Source organism: Telmatherina bonti, assembly GCF_933228915.1.
Source record: "Telmatherina bonti genome assembly, chromosome: 21".
Taxonomy (NCBI): domain Eukaryota; kingdom Metazoa; phylum Chordata; class Actinopteri; order Atheriniformes; family Telmatherinidae; genus Telmatherina; species Telmatherina bonti.
The window spans coordinates 4161947-4180189 of NC_136630.1; the positions used below are offsets into that span (position 1 = coordinate 4161947).

At 41.9% G+C, this 18243-nt stretch overlaps 1 protein-coding gene across 1 annotated transcript; it reads right to left on the minus strand.

Annotated features, from left to right (window-relative positions):
• Window positions 1–12746: 12746 nt before the first annotated feature.
• gpr142 (G protein-coupled receptor 142) lies at window positions 12747–16206 on the minus strand (the record flags this gene model as incomplete). Its single annotated transcript, XM_079261123.1, has 2 exons — window positions 12747–13693; window positions 16068–16206. 2 exons carry the CDS (start codon window positions 16204–16206, stop codon window positions 12747–12749), a joined length of 1086 nt encoding a protein of 361 aa, XP_079117249.1.
• Window positions 16207–18243: the final 2037 nt, after the last annotated feature.

The window sequence follows — 18243 nt, forward strand, 5'->3', positions numbered from 1 at the left end:
CTTCCTGCTCAGCTCACCTGGATGTCTGCATCCTCCTCACCTGGACATTTATGCAAATTCTGACATATTCATATAACCATACATCACTATATCTTTAACCCTTTAAAGCCCAGCTGAGAAGGAAAGTCCAATTTTTTCAAATCTTAAGTCTTTATTTGGCCTTGTAACAAAATCTAGAACAAAATAAATAGTTTATTTTAAAAAAATAAAAATAAATACTTTTTTTTTTTTTTTTTTTTTTTTTTGCATTTTTAGCATTCATTACAACGTGATCGGTCAAAACTATTGTAGTGTAATCTTCTGCTTTCTGGGATTTGCCAGGGGGCAGGAGACCAGTTTCATAGTGTCCACAACAGGGTTTGGAGCAAAGTTTCTACCATAAAGAGATAGGAAATGTCTCAGAACCTCTGAATCAATGATGATCCATTTGGCTTTTAGAGTTAATATTACTGTCCAGGTTAAATTCTGGTTGCTTAAACTTTACAGGCCAAACTGATTTTTTCAAAGACAAATTGTATTAAAATGACTTTTGATGAGACAGATAAGAAGTCCAGTGTTAAAGACACTTAAATTCCTGTTGCGTTCCTCCAGATGTTGTGTCACTGTAAGCAGGAAACCCTGTTATCCCCAGCATTTATTACAAAGCTGCCAAATATAATAAATGTTTCTCACAATCATTCAGATTTAGCAGTGCCAGCAGCAGCTCTGTTTATGATGCACTAATAATGTCTTAAATACAGTTTCTGGATTGATTAGCCAAGCCAACTTTATTTATAAAGCACTTTCTGACAGTCACTGCTAACAAAGTGCGAAACATAACATAATTAACATATTAAAACAGAAAACCATAAAACATAAAACAAATAAACAATAAAATCAATAAAAGCAAACTCATTCATAAAATGCCTGTGAAAATAGGTGGGTTTTAAGAAGGGATTAAATCCCATTGAGAAACCAAGTCATGGTTTGCTCACAGTTCCCAAAAGTCTGACTTTTGTTTTCCCAAGACTTTTTCATTCGCTTGAACTCACTCACCACTCAAATCACGCAGAGTTCCTACTCTCAACAGGTCAAAGCCTGAAAGACTTTTTCCTGATGAGATGCACCATAAAGACAGCTGCAGGCAGCATCAGTGGTGGCTGAAGAGGTAGCGAGGGACTGGCGACCTCTCCAGGTGTACCGGTCTCTCACCTGATGACTGCTGGGATGGACTCCAGCTTCCATCACAACCTTTAATTGGTCTAAGTGGGACAGAAAGTGACTGAATGAATGACGGAGCAGAGGGTCAGGTTGGAAGGAGATAACCCAGACCACTGTCAGAACCAGACCAAGGATCTGGTCCACAACCAGAACCTGGACCTGTTCCAGCACCAGAACCTGGACCTGTTCCAGAACCTGCCTCTGGTCCGTTCGTGGATGTTTTCGCATGTAAGCTGCTGAGGAACAAACTGTGTTTTATATTCTGCAGTTTGCTAATTTAGGAAGCAAAGTTTACATTTGATAGTAAAATATGATTTTGAATCGAAAGAGCAGAGAATTATGTCTTCATAATTACTGTGTGTGTGTGTGTGTGTGAATGAGAGAAAGAGAGGGAGTCATAAGAATAAGAATAAACAAGGCTACAATAAAATGTCACCCAAACTGATGTTCTTCACAAATCTTTTTTTAAATAATTTGCTCATATTTGTTGTTTTTTTTCTGTAAAGTTGGAATGAATCACAGTCATGTTGGGCTAACGAAGCTAATGAAGCTGACGAAGCTAACAAAGCTAACGAAGCTAGTTAACGAAGCGAACAAAGCGAACAAAGCTGATGAAGCTAACGAAGCTGACGAAGCTGACAAAGCTAGCTAACGAAGCTAACGAATCTGACAAAGCTAGCTAACGAAGCTGAAGAAGCTGATGGAGCTAACGAAGCTGACGAAGCTGTTAAAGCTGACGAAGCTAACGAATCTGACGAAGCTAACAAAGCTGATGAAGCTGATTAAACAAACGAAGCTGACGAAGCTAACGAAGCGAATGAAGCTGATGAAGCTAACGAAGCTAACGAAGCTAGCTAACGAAGCGAATGAAGCTGATGAAGCTAACGAAGCTGAGGAAGCTAACAAAGCTGACAAAGCTAGCTAACAAAGCTAAGGAATCTGACGAATCTGACGAAGGTAATGGAGCTAATGAAGCTAACAAAGCTGACGAAGCTGATTAAACGAACGAAGCTGACGAAGCTAACGAAGCTGACGAAGGTGAAGAAGCTAATGAAGCTAACGAAGCTAACGAAGCTGACGAAGCCAAAGCTTCATGAGTCAAAGCTTTGAGCTCAACTTAAAGTCATTAATATTTTACAAATGAATGTTTGCAAATAATTTCAGTTTATTTTGTGAACCAAGTCAAGCTGCTGACATGCCTGAGTGTCCTGCCTGCAGCATGCCATCATGACACGACCCCCCGCATCACCCTCGTCCTGCAGCACCGTGTTGTGGCGCGGTCTGTGAGGCCATGAGATGATCCACAGGTGGCGCTGCCTGTCGGCTCCACAGCAGATTTAACGGCTTTCCTGACCCCTGAAGCAGTGGCAGCTGTGCAGGTTGGCTTTAATCAAACAGGCTGTACGTGCTGACAGGACGGTTGAGATGTATGTGAGCTTTCAGTCAATGATTAAAGGAGCAGTTCATGCACAGACTCATACTCGTTGCTCAAGAGCGGATTTTCCTGCTGCTTCATTTGCTCCAGCAAGGCTGATCCTGACAGAGTGGTTTGAACTTTTTCTCCTCTCAGCTCCTCCATCTGGTCCTCGCCGATAGGAAGTCATGCTTTCAGCTTTCCATTCCATGTACTTAAGTCCTCCATCTGGCCTTGGAAGCTGTTATCTGGGCCAGATTTCTCTCATCGCCTCCATCCGCTGGGCTCCTCGTGGCCATCAATTGTCTGTTTCCAGATATGCATCGAAACCATCTGACCTCCTCTGTCTCATCCTACATTACATCAGGTCTTTAAGGCTGCGTGTGCATTGATCGATTCACTGTCTCTTCTTCCTGCAAATCCTCACAGAGACATTAGTGTGAAGCATTGTTCGTTCTGGAGCTCTCCATCTCACAGGTGTGTTTTAAATGGCATCGGTCCATTCTGAGTCCAGGAGAGCTCCAGTCTCATCATTCACACCATCTAAACTGTTTCAATGCCAAGAAAACAACTGTAGTTGATGCTTAACTTGGTTTTTACCAGACTGATCAACAGGACTTCACAACAAGAGGAGCTGGATATGATTAAATCAGACTGAATGTTGACTGGCTGGTTTGGAGCGGTGTAACTGTGACGTATACAAGCAGACTACAGCCTGAACGAGGAAGATTCGCTTCAACTGTGAACATGAGGAGAAACAAATGAAGCCATCTCTGGCGTCACTGCAGCCGCCATCATGTTCAGAATTTAGTTTTTTACTTCACGTTTCACACAAACAATAAATAAAAAAATGGCAAGACTCGGACTTGGAAGAAGTTTTAACTCAACCTGATTTATAGCTGATCTACGCGTAGCTCGTTTAAACTTTTAATAAAGGTTTTTTCATAACTTTTTAATCCTTGAATGTCTTTGTCACCCCTTTCTATCTTTGCCAACATTATTACCCTTTTACCAAAGAGCTCCTTTTGTCTGTTTCTCTTCCATGTTTGGACATCCAATCACGTGTTACAAGCTTTTAATCAAGTTGTGTTCAATTTTATTCAGCTGGATGTAAGTTATGGGCTTTTACTGAACTGTTATTATGTGGCATTGAAATGACATTTTCCAGAGAAATGTCATCCATGACTGATGCTTATCTGCAGAGGGACGAGCAGAAATCACAGTTAAGGCATGTGTAGTTGTACAACACATTTCATACACACTATATAAACATATCTATATATATATATATATATATATATATATATATATATATATATATATATATATATATATATATATATATATATATATATATATATATATATATATATATACATATATGTATGAAATAAACACTGTTTAAAGTGCTTTACATAAAGTAGTAAAGCAGGTAGGCGTTTCAAACTGGGATCTGATCCATGCTGGAGAACTCTTCGCTGCAGACCTCCACACACTCCTCTTCTTCATCTGTTTCTCGTTTCTGTGCAATTTGTCAAAGTTTGAGGCGCAGATTGATCCTGGAGCAAATCAGCTTAACCGAGATGCTAAAATGAGAACTAACATCCTCAGTTCTGCTTTTCTGGCTGCTGGTGTTGAAACTGGATCAAGTGCTTCAACGTTGGGCATCTGATTAAAGATTTTCCTGCTGAGGAGTCGTCTGATGACTCGTCCAGCATCCGTCTTCAGCCTGGTGTTGACCCCCGTCTTCTCTGTCCATTTCTCCTTCTTTTCCTCTCTCTTCCTCCGATAACGCCATCCTGTGTTCCCTTGCTGCATCCGCCATGGTGCACGTTTAAACAGTCAGTGTGTTGATGTCCAGTTGCTGGCGTGAAGTGACACTAAAACGCGACGAACACAAAGATGTGAACTTTGGTTTTCCAGCTTCAAGATGCGGCTTGCCGTTGATGTTTTGGTAACTGTGACACATAAAGCGGTCAGACACGTGTTCTGAAGGTCAGAAAGTTTCAAAGTTCTCCTTTAAAGTTAGATAAACTGGTTTAGATGCATTAAAGTCCAGTTTTTAATTTTTATCTGGTTTACTGTAAACACATTGAGTGAAACCTACGTACGAGCTGGCTGAGCTGAGCTGGTGCAGACACGGATAAAATACTGCAAAACGTTTCAAGTTTTACTGCAGGAGTCATGAAAGACACAAACAATTTACTTCCAGTGGAATGACCCACACTTCTGGACATCATGTCAGTAAACGAGGTGAAGTCTGTCCGGCTGTCCTCTGGCTCTCGGCCTCCTGGTCCTCATGTGGGACTGGATCACTTTGACTCTTTGTGACTCCTGCTGAGCAGCAGGGAGGACTGAATGGGAGCTGAGTCGGGGGACACCAGGTGTTTGAACAGATACAAAAGGACAGGTGAGGACGTGAAGCTACAGGAGTTTACCTGCTGCATAAGTCTCTCTGCTGCTGTACACCCACAGAATCAAAGTCTGGTCTGACATCTTCGTCCTTTAATGTTTGTCCATTTATCCCATCAGCCCTGCTGTTCCCATGAGCATCACGTGTCGACATGCTCTCTTCACCCTTCTGTGTTATTGTGGGCGGCAGGAGACAGCTTCAAAGGCGACGTTCATATCTGCATCTGTGTACGAACTCTCAGAACTCAGCGCGGGCTGACCGTGGGAGAGATGAGGCGCCTGACACGAGGAACTGATGCTGCGTCCATACTGTTACTGTAAACACAGCCAGGATGGACGTGAACCGCTGGGGGGGCTTAAACTGGAAATATTATACATGGAGAGTCAGAGGAACAAATGGAAAACATGCAGTCTATAAAGACATGCATGTATATGCTGTTCCAATGCAGCCAGGTGTTGGAACCGAACAGCCAAAACACACATGGGTGTTTACCAAAAAAAAGAAGATTCCTGTGGAAAATGTTCAGAGTCTGTCTTAAAGCTGGGGTAGGTCATGTTGGGGAGCTAGCAAGGTGTGAAAGTGGTGCCTTGTCTTGGCTCCTCCCCCTCTGGTTTTGCTCCTTGCGTTATCCAAGGCTTTTATTTTATCAGAAATGAACAACTCCATCTGGGAAAGGTACGTTTGGATTGGTCAGAGTTTTTACAGATTTACAGTAAACTGAGGGGTCTAACTATATTTCTTATTGTTCGTGATTACAGAATGTATAGACTACTATCAGGACGAGGAACCACTTCACTCAGAGGAACATGTCTCTTTGCAACTTCACCTACTACACTGCAAAAACAAGAATTTTTTTTTACAAAAATGAGGTAAATGTTGCTTAAAATGAGATAAATTATCTGCCAACAGAACAAAAAAATTTGACTTGTCAAGACTTTCCAAAACAAGTAAAAATGCTCTTAAAACAAGAGGAATTCTCTGGCATAAAAAACTAAGAATCATTTAACCTTAAAAAAATAAGCATATGTGTACTCAATTTAATCTTACTTAGATTTCAGTTTTTTCAGTGTAGAGATTTAAAGCTAGCTGTGATGTTTCCCCAAAATCAACCGGGTAGTTTATAAATGGAGAAGATGCTACGATAAATACGTCTTACTTCACCTTTTGTAATAAGTACATGACAACTATGTTCTACCAAGAAATGTTTTTTGTTTTTAAGGTTTTTCTAGGACATAAATCAGTGGCTCCTTGTGAATCACAGTTTAACATTCCTGCATTAAACAGTTTCTAAAGTCTAAAAACCAAAATGAGTTTGTTTGGCATGTGTTAAACAGACACAACACATCATCTGAAAGCACAAAAAAAAAAACCCCGACATTTGAGGCCTAAAAAGATATTTTTAAATAAAGTTCCTTGGACGGGAGTTGATCTATGTTTGGGTTGACATTAATGTGTGTCGCTCCAACTCTTCTGACCTGAATGTGGATTATTTATCTTTATTTTTATTGCTTATTTGACAGGGACAGTGTGTAATTCCATAACTGCACCAGAGCTAATATGCATCTGCGGCCCCCTCCTACATATGATGGTAGTCGTTCTGAGACTGACCCGAAGGTCAAGGTCAGCAATGTGACGCTGCATTCCTCGCTGGAGTCATTTCATGTCTGATGGCAGTAAAAACCAGCAAACGTCCTGTTGATGGACGTGAGGCAGTAGGTTATGTTTTTGTGGCTGTTTCACTCTGTGCTGTGACACGGCTTGGAAACAGACAGAAAATGGCTCATACAGGGTTTAACGTTGCATCTGTTTGTTTTGTATAAAAAAATTTGCATTTATTGCGTGTATAAGAGTCTGGAGGAACCAGTTGCAGTGTATGCTCTTTATTCAGTATTTTACACTATTACTATGGCATAAAAATGAACAAAAAGATGTTTGGGATATATTTAACCTCTTGAGACCTGCCTGCGTTAGAAGCTGTTTGGGCTTAAGAGGAGCCAAATAATAACATCTTTATGATTTACGGTGATACTTATTGTGTTTAGTTGTATTTTATATGACAAATATTTTAAACTGAAAAACTTATTTGACACCACAAGTGGCAGTGTGAATGTTTAACACTTTCCAGTTACACTGAATTTAGTTTTATGGTGCAGACGAGCAAATATGTGACGTCCAAGTGAGGATGCTCAGGCTCAGGCGGCTAAATGTTCATGCAGGTGTAACACCCATTCATTTACACTGCAAAATTCCACAAAGGTTCCCAGTTTCTAATGTTAAGTTTTACAGTCTGACTTCAGTTCGTAAATGTTGGAGTTTTTATTTTCACCAGCAGAATGCTCTTGAAATTCCATGATTATCTCTTTTCTCTGCACATGATGCTAATGTGAAGCAACACACTTCAACCGAGAGAAAGAGAACTTGTTAACGTTAACAGGTTGATGAAGAGTGGTTAAAACTTTATTTTGTTAAGAGTTTTTGCTACAACATGTATCCACACCTGCAAGGAGGTTTTTTTGGGGGGGTTTACCGGATATCTCTGTGGCGTTTTGTTTTGTGAGAAAACCAAACTCTGGTGTGTAACAACTATTAGCGATTAGCATAGCATGCTAGCTGCTGCCGACCATGGCTAATTACTCATTTTGTGGCTGTATTGTTGTTTTGTTTATCATTATGCTCTGTTTAATACCAACCAGAACTATATAAGAGTGTGCAATAAAGTAATTGGGAGGCAGTAATTTGGTTAATCCATTTCAGACATGATTGGAATGTAATTAAGTTAATTTGTGCACAATGTGGTTGGAAAAGCTGAAATCTTTAAGAATAATTAATATGCACCATTTTAACTCCTTTTGTAGCTGTATATGAAAGTGTCACTGTGAACAGTTCATGTTTATTTATTTAGATTTAAAGAAAATGAACACTGTACAGCTGATGTAAAGATAAATAGATTTGTAATGGAAAAAAAACTTCGACTTTATGCAGGTTGGTTTTATTCTTTGGGGTATGACTGAGTTGTTATTGGCGAGCCAGAGCCTGGACCAGAGGAAGCAGGATACCGGCTTACATGCATGGAGGATGTGACGTCGACCACCTTGTCAATGTGCATCTGCAGAAAGCAGCGAAATCACCATAAAGATAAGAAAACAAAAACCACACTACCCAGGTAGATGAGCAGGTACATGAACAATCTCATATTCATACATTAACAGACACACGGACGAACTCAGGACACAGATTAACATGAACAACTGATGATGTTTCTTTTAGACTTTCAATTTAATTTATTTTTATTTCCATTTATTTTATTTTACTTTTATTATTTACAGTATCTTTTTTTTAAATTTTTTTATTGTAAATGTGATTATTTTGTTGTCTATGACCAAAGTTGCCCTGCAATGGACTGGCGACATGTCCAGGTGTACCCTGCCTCTCATCCTATCATTGCTGTGATAGGCTCCTGCCCCCCCCCCCCCCCCCCCCCCCCCCCCCGACCCTTAATCAGACTAAGCGGTTCAGATAATGAATGAATGACCAAAGTTGTCATTTTGCATTCCAAGCTGATTGCTGTTTAAATAAGAATCAGTCATAGATAAACCATTGCAGCTATGACTCATATTTTATTTTATTTTAAGAGCGGCTTTTCTGCCATTAAAGTATTTTGTTGCTCTTTTTTCCCAAACCGTTGTCCATCGAACTTATATCCCCCTTGAGTAAAACTAGATTTTCTGATTTGGCCTAAATAGAAACAACATGACTATCACCTCAGGTCATGTACAGTAGACAGTGTTGCACAGGAAATAGTTCTGAAAGTAAGATGATTAAACTCATAAACTGTAAGAAGTCTTGAATAGTTTGGTGACGGGATGAGAAAACATAGCAGCAGTTTCCCAGTTCAAGTGAATAATTTTATTTCCTCGATACAAATTATACCAACAGCCTTAAGGCATGGATGGTCCATGCAGAACAGACACGGAGATAATTGGACATGCAGATGGTTGGACACGCAGATATTTGGACATGCAGACGTATGGACACGCATATGGTTGGACACGCAGACGGTTGGACATGCAGATGGTTGGACAGGCAGACAGTTGGACACGCAGACGGTTGGACATGCAGACAGTTGGACACGTATATGGTTGGACACGCAGACGGTTGGACACGTATATGGTTGGACACGCGGACGGTTGGACACTTATATGGTTGGACACGCAGACGGTTGGACACGTATATGGTTGGACACGCAGACGGTTGGACACGCAGACGGTTGGACACGTATATGGTTGGACACGCAGACGGTTGGACAGGCAGACGGTTTGACAACCAGACGGTTGGACACGCTGACGGTTAAACAACTTGTCCATCTCATGCACAAAAGAAACATAGAAGTATGAATATGGTGACATATGACGACCTTTGAAATGGACGTCCTCATTTGTAGAAGCAGGAATTTGTCTTTAGTGTGATCTAAAGTTATCTTTGCTAAGCAAAGCAAATGTACTGGTTTCTGCAAAAACAGGAGAAAATACTGGTTTATCACCTAACTACGTATTAATTTTGATATATTGATATCTGCACACCTTATGTTACATATTTATTTGTTCAAACCAGTGAGCTGTGTTTTATCAGATGGGTCGTCCTGCAGCCATCCTTTAAAAATGTAGAATTATAAATAAGGAGAATAAATTTTTTTTTTTTGTGCTTTTGACTCACCTACATGCCTGTAATCAGCGTCTCTCAATGACTTAATGAGTAATAACTTTCCGGTTAATACGTTAAAAAAAAACAAAAAAAAAAAAACACATTAATTCAGAGACTATTCTTCATGGTAATAAAAATCCTAAATTTGTTTGTTAAATGTAATTTTTACTATGGATACATAGAAGCTGACGTCACAAACTCACTTCAATGAACAAACTTCAGCCGCCATTTTGTGTAACTGCACCGCTATTTGTCACTACAGCGACGCATTCAGGTTGTCGGAGACGCCGTCCAGATGCTGAGTGTGACAAAATGAAAGGAGACTCAAATATTTCCATTTATTGATCATCAGAAGAAGAAGAAGGTTGTCAGACATGCTTTCAGTGATCAGGGGGCTAAGTGGATCCCGACTGCATGTAGCCATCTGTGCAGTTTACTTTTCATGTCAGGTGAGTTTTAGTGCAAGTTAGTAGAGCTTTAGCTACTGCTAACTGTAGAGCTAGCTTTAGCTACTTCTAAATGCAGAGCTAGCTTGAACTATGGCTAATTGCAGAGCTAGGTTTGGCTACTGCTAACTACAGAGTTAGCTTTAGCTACTTCTAAATGCAGAGCTAGCTTTAGCTTCTGCTAACTGCAGAACTAGTTTTAGCTACTGCTAACTGCAGAGCTAGATTTAGCTATTGTGAACTGCAGAGCTAGCTTTAGCTACTTCTAAATGCAGAGCTAGCTTGAGCTACTGCTAACTGTAGAGCTAGCTTTAGCTACTGCTAACTGTAGAGCTAGCTTTAGCTATTGCTAAATACAGAGCTAGGTTCAGCTACTGCTAACTGCAGAGCTAGCTTCAGCTACTGCTAACTGTAGAGCTAGCTTCAGCTATTGCTAACTGTAGAGCTAGGTTCAGCTACTGCTAACTGCAGAGCTAGCTTCAGCTATTGCTAACTGTAGCGCTAGCGTTAGCTACCGCTAACTGCAGAGCTAGCTTTAGCTACTGCTAACTGCAGAGCTAACTTTAGCTACTGCTGAATGAGTTTGATGTCTTCTACAGGGCTTTCAGAAAATTAAGCGATCTGAGTGAATCTGATGAGACAATCTTTAAAACAAACATGACCAACAGTAACAGAAGTTCTTTATCGTGGAGATGCCTTATTTCTGGCCTGATGACTCAGCCAGCTGTGATGTAGCGCTTAGCGTCTGTGCTTTTAAAAACGTTCAGACTTTCTGCTGTCTATGAAGACAGGTGATCTACCAGGTAGATTTAAATATCATGGAGGAAACATCCAGCAGCTTGTGAGTCTGTGTTGTTGGCAAACATCCGTAGAAACTCCATAAAGATCACATCTAAGAACATGGTTTTCAGTTTTTGTGGATTAAAATGAGAATTATCCATAAACCTTACATTACCATCAGTGCAGCTGGAATGAAGCAGCATTCTGGTCACTCTCAGTGGTAAACTGTAAAGTAAAATGACGCTGCGTGTTCCCGCAAGACATTAACACATATTTTTCACAATCAGGTGACCCCCTGAAAGGATTTCGGGACCCCCAGATTGGGAAACGCTGCTTGAAGCTGCATGTACCTCTACAAACAGAAAGAATAGAAAAAACAACATAAATCAACCAGCAGTGACGCAGACTTAAAAATTTCAGGTTTGGTTTTAATTCAACTTGTTTTGATTTTCACTGCGACATGATCACAAAGTCGTTCCTGCAAAGATGCAAAAACTTGTTTAACTTTGACGTTGTGTCTCCATTTAATTAGATAAGCACAGGTTACGACACGGCTGTCAAACAACAAATACCACTGAAAACATACAAAAGAAATAATTAAATATCAATCGACTTTTAGAGCAGTTAGGGCCAGTTCCTCATCTGAACCAGCACTAAACGAGGTTAAACTGTAACTGTAAACATGAGGGTTTAATGTCAAGGCATTTGTAAAAAGCAGAAGAATCAGTTCTGCAGAACAGACACAACTGTTACATGAAAAATGCTAAACATATGTGGAAAATAACACTTTTTAAAAATGTGTTTTGTGAATGTTTTAACAAGGTATGGCTCATTAAAATCTCAAGTCATAGAAAGTTTCAGGTAGTTTTACTGCAGATGCAGCTGATGCAGTTACGTTTTCATCAGGCTTCACTGATTCTGTGCTTGGCGTAAGTGGAAATGTACTCTGAGCGTGCACATGTTCATGCATGCATGCATGAGTGTGTGCCTTCTTGTGTGCGGGTGTGTGTGTGTTTGTGCAGCCCATCAGGCTAATCTGCAGTTTGTTTAGCCTGCAGCAGAGGGGCTGTTTGAGGAGCGGGGTCTTCACTCACACCTCACAAACAGCCAAGCTTGCATCAAAAAGCTCCAGTGAGCTACTTTCCATTAAAAACAAACACTTTAGCAGCTGATTGTCTTTTTGTTTTTGTATTCTGAGAATGCGCTGCAGAGTGCGATTTCTTTGCTCGGCTGGCATTGAACCACAGAGTGGATTGTGTTTATGGGCATTCAGCATCTTTCCACAACAAAGAAAGAAAGCGGTTCAAAAAACTGGACTCCTTTTTCTTTTCTTTTGCTCTTTTCTGCATGAAAATGACACTTGACACACAGAGGGGACAGAGAAATCATAACAGTTAGCAGCATGCAGAAAACGACTCTTTTTCCTCACGTTAATCAGAGAAAACGCTTCTTTTTTCATCCTCGGATGCAACAATATGAAAACTATACTGCCACATTACCATTTATAGATAAGAAAAAATAGCTACTTTTATTTTGTTAAATTCTTTTTAAGAAAAATAAATATGCAGTCGTTTTGTTTGATTTATAAGGACAAACAACATCAGGTCACCGAAGACAAAAACATACTCCTAGAGAGTCCAGCTGGTTTGAGGGCCTGTGAGAGAGCTGCAGGGCCGACTGGCTGCCGTCCACAGCCGTGGCTGGAACACAGTGTGCGTCCCTGGGGTCGGAAGTGCACAGGGACCGTGGGACGGCGGGAGTTCTGGATTAAAAGGAGGAAGGGGACGCTGGGTCACGAGGGCTTTCTGGCCCTGCGAGGTGACAGGGGGGTGGAGTTCCTCTGCGGGCGCTTGTTGTTCCCGCTGTACAGAGAGGAGATGGAGGCGTTGTTAGGGGCCTGCTGTTGGGGCAGAGCACGGTGAGGGTACAGCGGCCCCCCCCTGAGCAGCACGACGTCCCGCACGGCGCTGCGAAACGGCTTGCTGACGAAGCAGTAGAGGAAGAAGTTGACGGCCGTGTTGAGCATGGCCAGCATGTTGGACAGGTCGTAGGCCAAGTGGACGCGCCAGTCTCGGTGGACCGAGGACACGTACAGGTGGTAGATGACCACCACAGTTCTGGGGGCCCACAGAACTGAGAAGACGGAGGTGATGGCCAGCAGCATGGCAGTGGTTTTTCCAAGTCTTCGTTGTGGTCCACGCTCCTCCTGGCAGGGCTGCTGCTGCTGCCTTACCCTCAGAGTGTGTATTATCAAGGAGTTCAGCACTAGGAAGATGCTGCAGGGCAGGAAGTAGATGATAGTTACATGTGTCCATATGAGGACGGTGTCCAGGGCTGTGGGGGGGTGGCTGTTCCTCCACATGTCTGACCACCAGAAGAAAGGCACGCCTGATGCGAGCGATAGCAGCAGCACCGCGGCGATGATCTTCCTGGCTCGTGCCGGGTAGCTGATCTGGCGGTGGAGGAGGGGGTGGCACAGCGCCACGTAGCGGTCCACAGTGAGGGGCACGGTTGACCAGATGGAGGCGTGGTTGGCAGCGAACTCGGCGGCACTGACGGAGTGCAGCAGGAGCTCAGGGACGTCACGGTGAAAAACGGCCGTCTCCAACAGGAAGCCAACGAAGATGATGAAGAGCTGGGAGAGGATGTCCGAGCCCGTCACCGCCAGGAGGTAGTAGTACAGAGCTTTCTTGGTGCGCGACGCTAGTCTGGACAAGGCCACTGCCGTCAGGATGTTTACTGAGGACGAGAAACAGGAGTAGATTAGGACTCATATGAACTTTTTCTTTAAAAATCTCTAGAGACATTTATTTTACCAAAACAAAGTGAGAAGACGATCAGTTTTATATCTTCCCTGTAAACTCAACACAGTGTGTGGGTCTAAACGAGCTTAAAGGCTTGAGAGGGAAAATCTGTAGGAATTCAAACTTTTCAAGCATAAACAGTCAGATCGTCCCGGTCATCAGAGAACGCAATCAAGTTCTCCAATAGGGATTTTAGTTCAGTCCTGCGATGGCCTGGCAAGCTGTCCAGGGTGTACCCTGCCTTTCGCATACCCAAAGCCAGCTGGGATAGGCTCCAGCTTCCACGCCACCATGAAATTGGATTAAGCGGGTCAGAAAATGAATGAATGCATGAATGAATGATTTGTTTGGGTCTGACAGCTTGGTACGGCGCCGCCACCGTTCAGCTGACGGCCAGAGTTTCCAACTTGATCAAAGTAGCCATGAATGTTACGGACACTCTGGATCATCATCCCTTCGGATGAAACGGCAGAGGTCCGACAGGGACACGGGATCTCTGAGATCCCACATCTGCAGGCTTCAGGTGGAGCCTTGAGGGGCAGCAGATGCAGAGATAACAGATCCTTTCCACCAACATCCATAACACTCCCTAACTGTTACTCGCTGGCGTGTCCTGGCGTGTCCGGAGGTTTGGCAGGCTGTAGGGGGAGGGGCTCAACACGTCGTTAGGTCATGAATGTCTTAATGTGGAGGGGCAAGTCATGTGACTTCATGTCACTATTCAAAACCAAGTCAGTACAATTATATCAGCTTCCAAATGAAGGCCTACGTCAGGGTCCAGGTCCAGTCCTGGAGATCTACCATCCTGCAACTTTTAGAAGCATCCCTTCTCTCACACCTGACAGAAATGTGTGAATTCCTTCGCCTGCAGGTCGTCCAGCTCAGCAGACGCCTGGCAACCAGACATTCAGGTGTGTTGGAGACGTAATGCATCTAAACGTTGCAGGAGAGTGTTACTCCAGGACCAGACTTGGGGATCCCAGGAGTAACACTCTATGTGGTTTTGCTGTTTATGTTTGGTGAATTTGTGTCTAAATATCCCTGTGATGGAAAGGTGACCTGTGTTGGTGGGAAGACGTTTGCTTAAGTTCAGGATTAAAGCTCCTCGTTTATTCACTTTTTCTTTTCTTTTTCCAGTCACTAAATTTTAATCTCTTTTCTGGTTCTGCTTTTCCCTGCTTTGACTTTTGGCACGGTTCTTGTTCTCTGTTTGGACAACCGTCGGCGCCTTTATCCATCACGCTGCTGACTCCTCCCCTCCAGCCTTTCAGATTAATCTTCCTTTGAAAACTTAATAATCTGACCTAGAGGAGACCTGAATATGCTGATATGTCTGCTGGATTTAAACACTAATAAATCTGCTAGATCAATAGCAAATCTTTGTAGACTTTTGGATAAGAATGATAAAAAAGATGGATGAGATCTATCACAATATTTCCTCCAGGTTAGCTAAATATTCAGACTGAAGCAGAGAATAATCTAAAAATAGTTTTAATAAAGCTGGGGTAGGTAATGTAGCTGAGAGACGTATTACTCTGGGTGAAGTGGTTCCTCGTCCTGATAGTAGTCTATACATTCTGTCATCATGAACAATAAGAAATATAGTTAGACCCCTCAGTTTACTGTAAATCTGTAAAATCTCTGACCAATCCAAACGTTCCGACCCAAATGGAGTTTTTCATTTCTTTTATTTCACAGCTTCTTCACAGCTGAGAAAATGCAGGAAGGATTTCCCGACCCGGCTCGGTTTATTTGCCTCCTCCTGCTAAACAGCCGAGAAAGAGAAAATCGTTGGTGGAAAAAGCTGCAAACTAGAAAAACACTCTGAGAGCGTAAACCTCCGCCAAGGCCTTTAAAAAGTTCCTGGGTCCAAACGGTGATCCGGATCACGACCGAAATTAAATAATTTCTTCCTTTTCACATTTCCAACAACTCCTGAAAATTCAATTAAAATCCATCCATCACTTTTTGAGTTTTCTTGAACACAAATAGATAAACGGCGGTAAAAACGTAACCTCCCTGGCGGGGGTAAGAAAAAAGCCTTGGATCACGCAAGGAGCAAAACCAGAGAGGGAGGAGCCAAGACACAGCGCCACTTTCACATTACCTGCACCAGCTTTTAAATGGGAAAGAAGTACTCAATGAATTATAAGGTGATTAAATTATCATAACCTGTGGGAAAAAAAGGCATCGATAAGGGGTCATGTGACTGTCGGTGTCCTGCATTAGAGCTCTCATCATTCCTAAATAAAGTTTCGTCCTCGTTATGCTCAATTTACACGTGACCTGAACACATGTGGGCTGTGTACCTGGAACTCCGACGCAGAGCAGAGCGCTGTAGTAGATGACAGGGATGAAGCCCAGAACGCATTTGGACCTCTGCAGCTCCTCAGGTTTCAGGTCCAGCTCCTGGTGGCCGGACACTGTCGCATTGGGCCACTCGATCATGACCTTCGTGCTTCCCCTGGAGAATAAAAAGTCAGTCAGGAGGAGAAAACCATGACGAAGTTAACAAATAAACTGCAAATGCAGACATAATTGTGTTGAAGACGGCGGTTCTGTGGGAACAGGCTGCAAACAGCCATCCATGGAAAGTTTACGGTAAATGTTGCATTACTGTCTCATTTAGTTGTAGAGGGGCCTGTTACATTATAATGTAAATTCTTTCCACAGAGTGCAAGGTTTGCGTTGCCATTTATCATAAACGCACCGCAATTTACCCTGTGTCAGTGCACATGCTCCTCTCTGACCCAAATACTCACCGGACCAAGAAAGCTGGCTCTTTTATGGACCAGTTAGAGGCTTTACATAGTCCTCAGTGACACCAGTTTTCTCCGGTTTCAGTAATATTTGTGAAATCTCAACAAGTCCTGTGCTTCATCAGTCAACTTGTCCTTCAGTGAAAATGTAGGAAGTGTTTTGGTTTAAGGCTTTAGCCGGAGCAGGTCCTTTCAGAGCTGAGCACAGCGAAAATGTTTTGCCGTACAGTGTTGACAGACTGAGCAGACTTTTGGTTTTAATGTTGGAGTTAAACCTGACTTTTGGTTTTAATGTTGGAGTTAAACCTGACTTTTGGTTTTAATGTTGGAGTTAAACCTGACTTTTGGTTTTAATGTTGGAGTTAAACCTGACTTTTGGTTTTAATGTTGGAGTTAAACCTGACTTTTGGTTTTAATGTTGAAATTAAACCTGACTTTTGGTTTTAATGTTGGAGTTAAACCTGACTTTTGGTTTTAATGTTGGAGTTAAACCTGACTTTTGGTGTTCATGCTGGAGTTAAACCTGACTTTTGGTTTTAATGTTGGAGTTAAACCTGACTTTTGGTTTTAATGTTGAAATTAAACCTGACTTTTGGTTTTAATGTTGGAGTTAAACCTGACTTTTGGTTTTAATGTTGGAATTCAACCTGACTTTTGGTTTTAATGTTGGAGTTAAACCTGACTTTTGGTTTTAATGTTGGAGTTAAACCTGACTTTTGGTTTTAATGTTGGAGTTAAACCTGACTTTTGGTTTTAATGTTGGAGTTAAACCTGACTTTTGGTTTTAATGTTGGAGTTAAACCTGACTTTTGGTTTTAATGTTGGAGTTAAACATGACCAGTGGTGTTCATGTTGGAGTTAAACCTGACTAGTGGTGTTCATGTTGGAGTTAAACCTGACTAGTTGTGTTCATGTTGGACTTAAACCTGACTAGTGGTGTTCATGTTGGAGTTAAACCTGACTAGTGGTGTTCATGTTGGACTTAAACCTGACTTTTGGTTTTAATGTTGGAGTTAAACCTGACTAGTGGTGTTCATGTTGGAGTTAAACGTGACCAGTGGTGTTCATGTTGGACTTAAACCTGACTTTTGGTTTTAATGTTGGAGTTAAACCTGACCAGTGGTGTTCATGTTGGAGTTAAACCTGACTAGTGGTGTTCATGTTGGAGTTAAACCTGACCAGTGGTGTTCATGTTGGAGTTAAACATGACCAGTGGTGTTCATGTTGGAGTTAAACCTGACTAGTGGTGTTCATGTTGGAGTTAAACCTGACTTTTGGTTTTAATGTTGGAGTTAAACATGACCAGTGGTGTTCATGTTGGAGTTAAACCTGACTAGTGGTGTTCATGTTGGAGTTAAACCTGACTAGTGGTGTTCATGTTGGACTTAAACCTGACTAGTGGTGTTCATGTTGGAGTTAAACCTGACTAGTGGTGTTCATGTTGGAGTTAAACCTGACTAGTGGTGTTCATGTTGGACTTAAACCTGACTAGTGGTGTTCATGTTGGAGTTAAACATGACCAGTGGTGTTCATGTTGGAGTTAAACCTGACTAGTGGTGTTCATGTTGGAGTTAAACCTGACTAGTGGTGTTCATGTTGGAGTTAAACCTGACTTTTGGTTTTAATGTTGGAGTTAAACCTGACTTGTGGTGTTCATGTTGGAGTTAAACATGACCAGTGGTGTTCATGTTGGACTTAAACCTGACTTTTGGTTTTAATGTTGGAG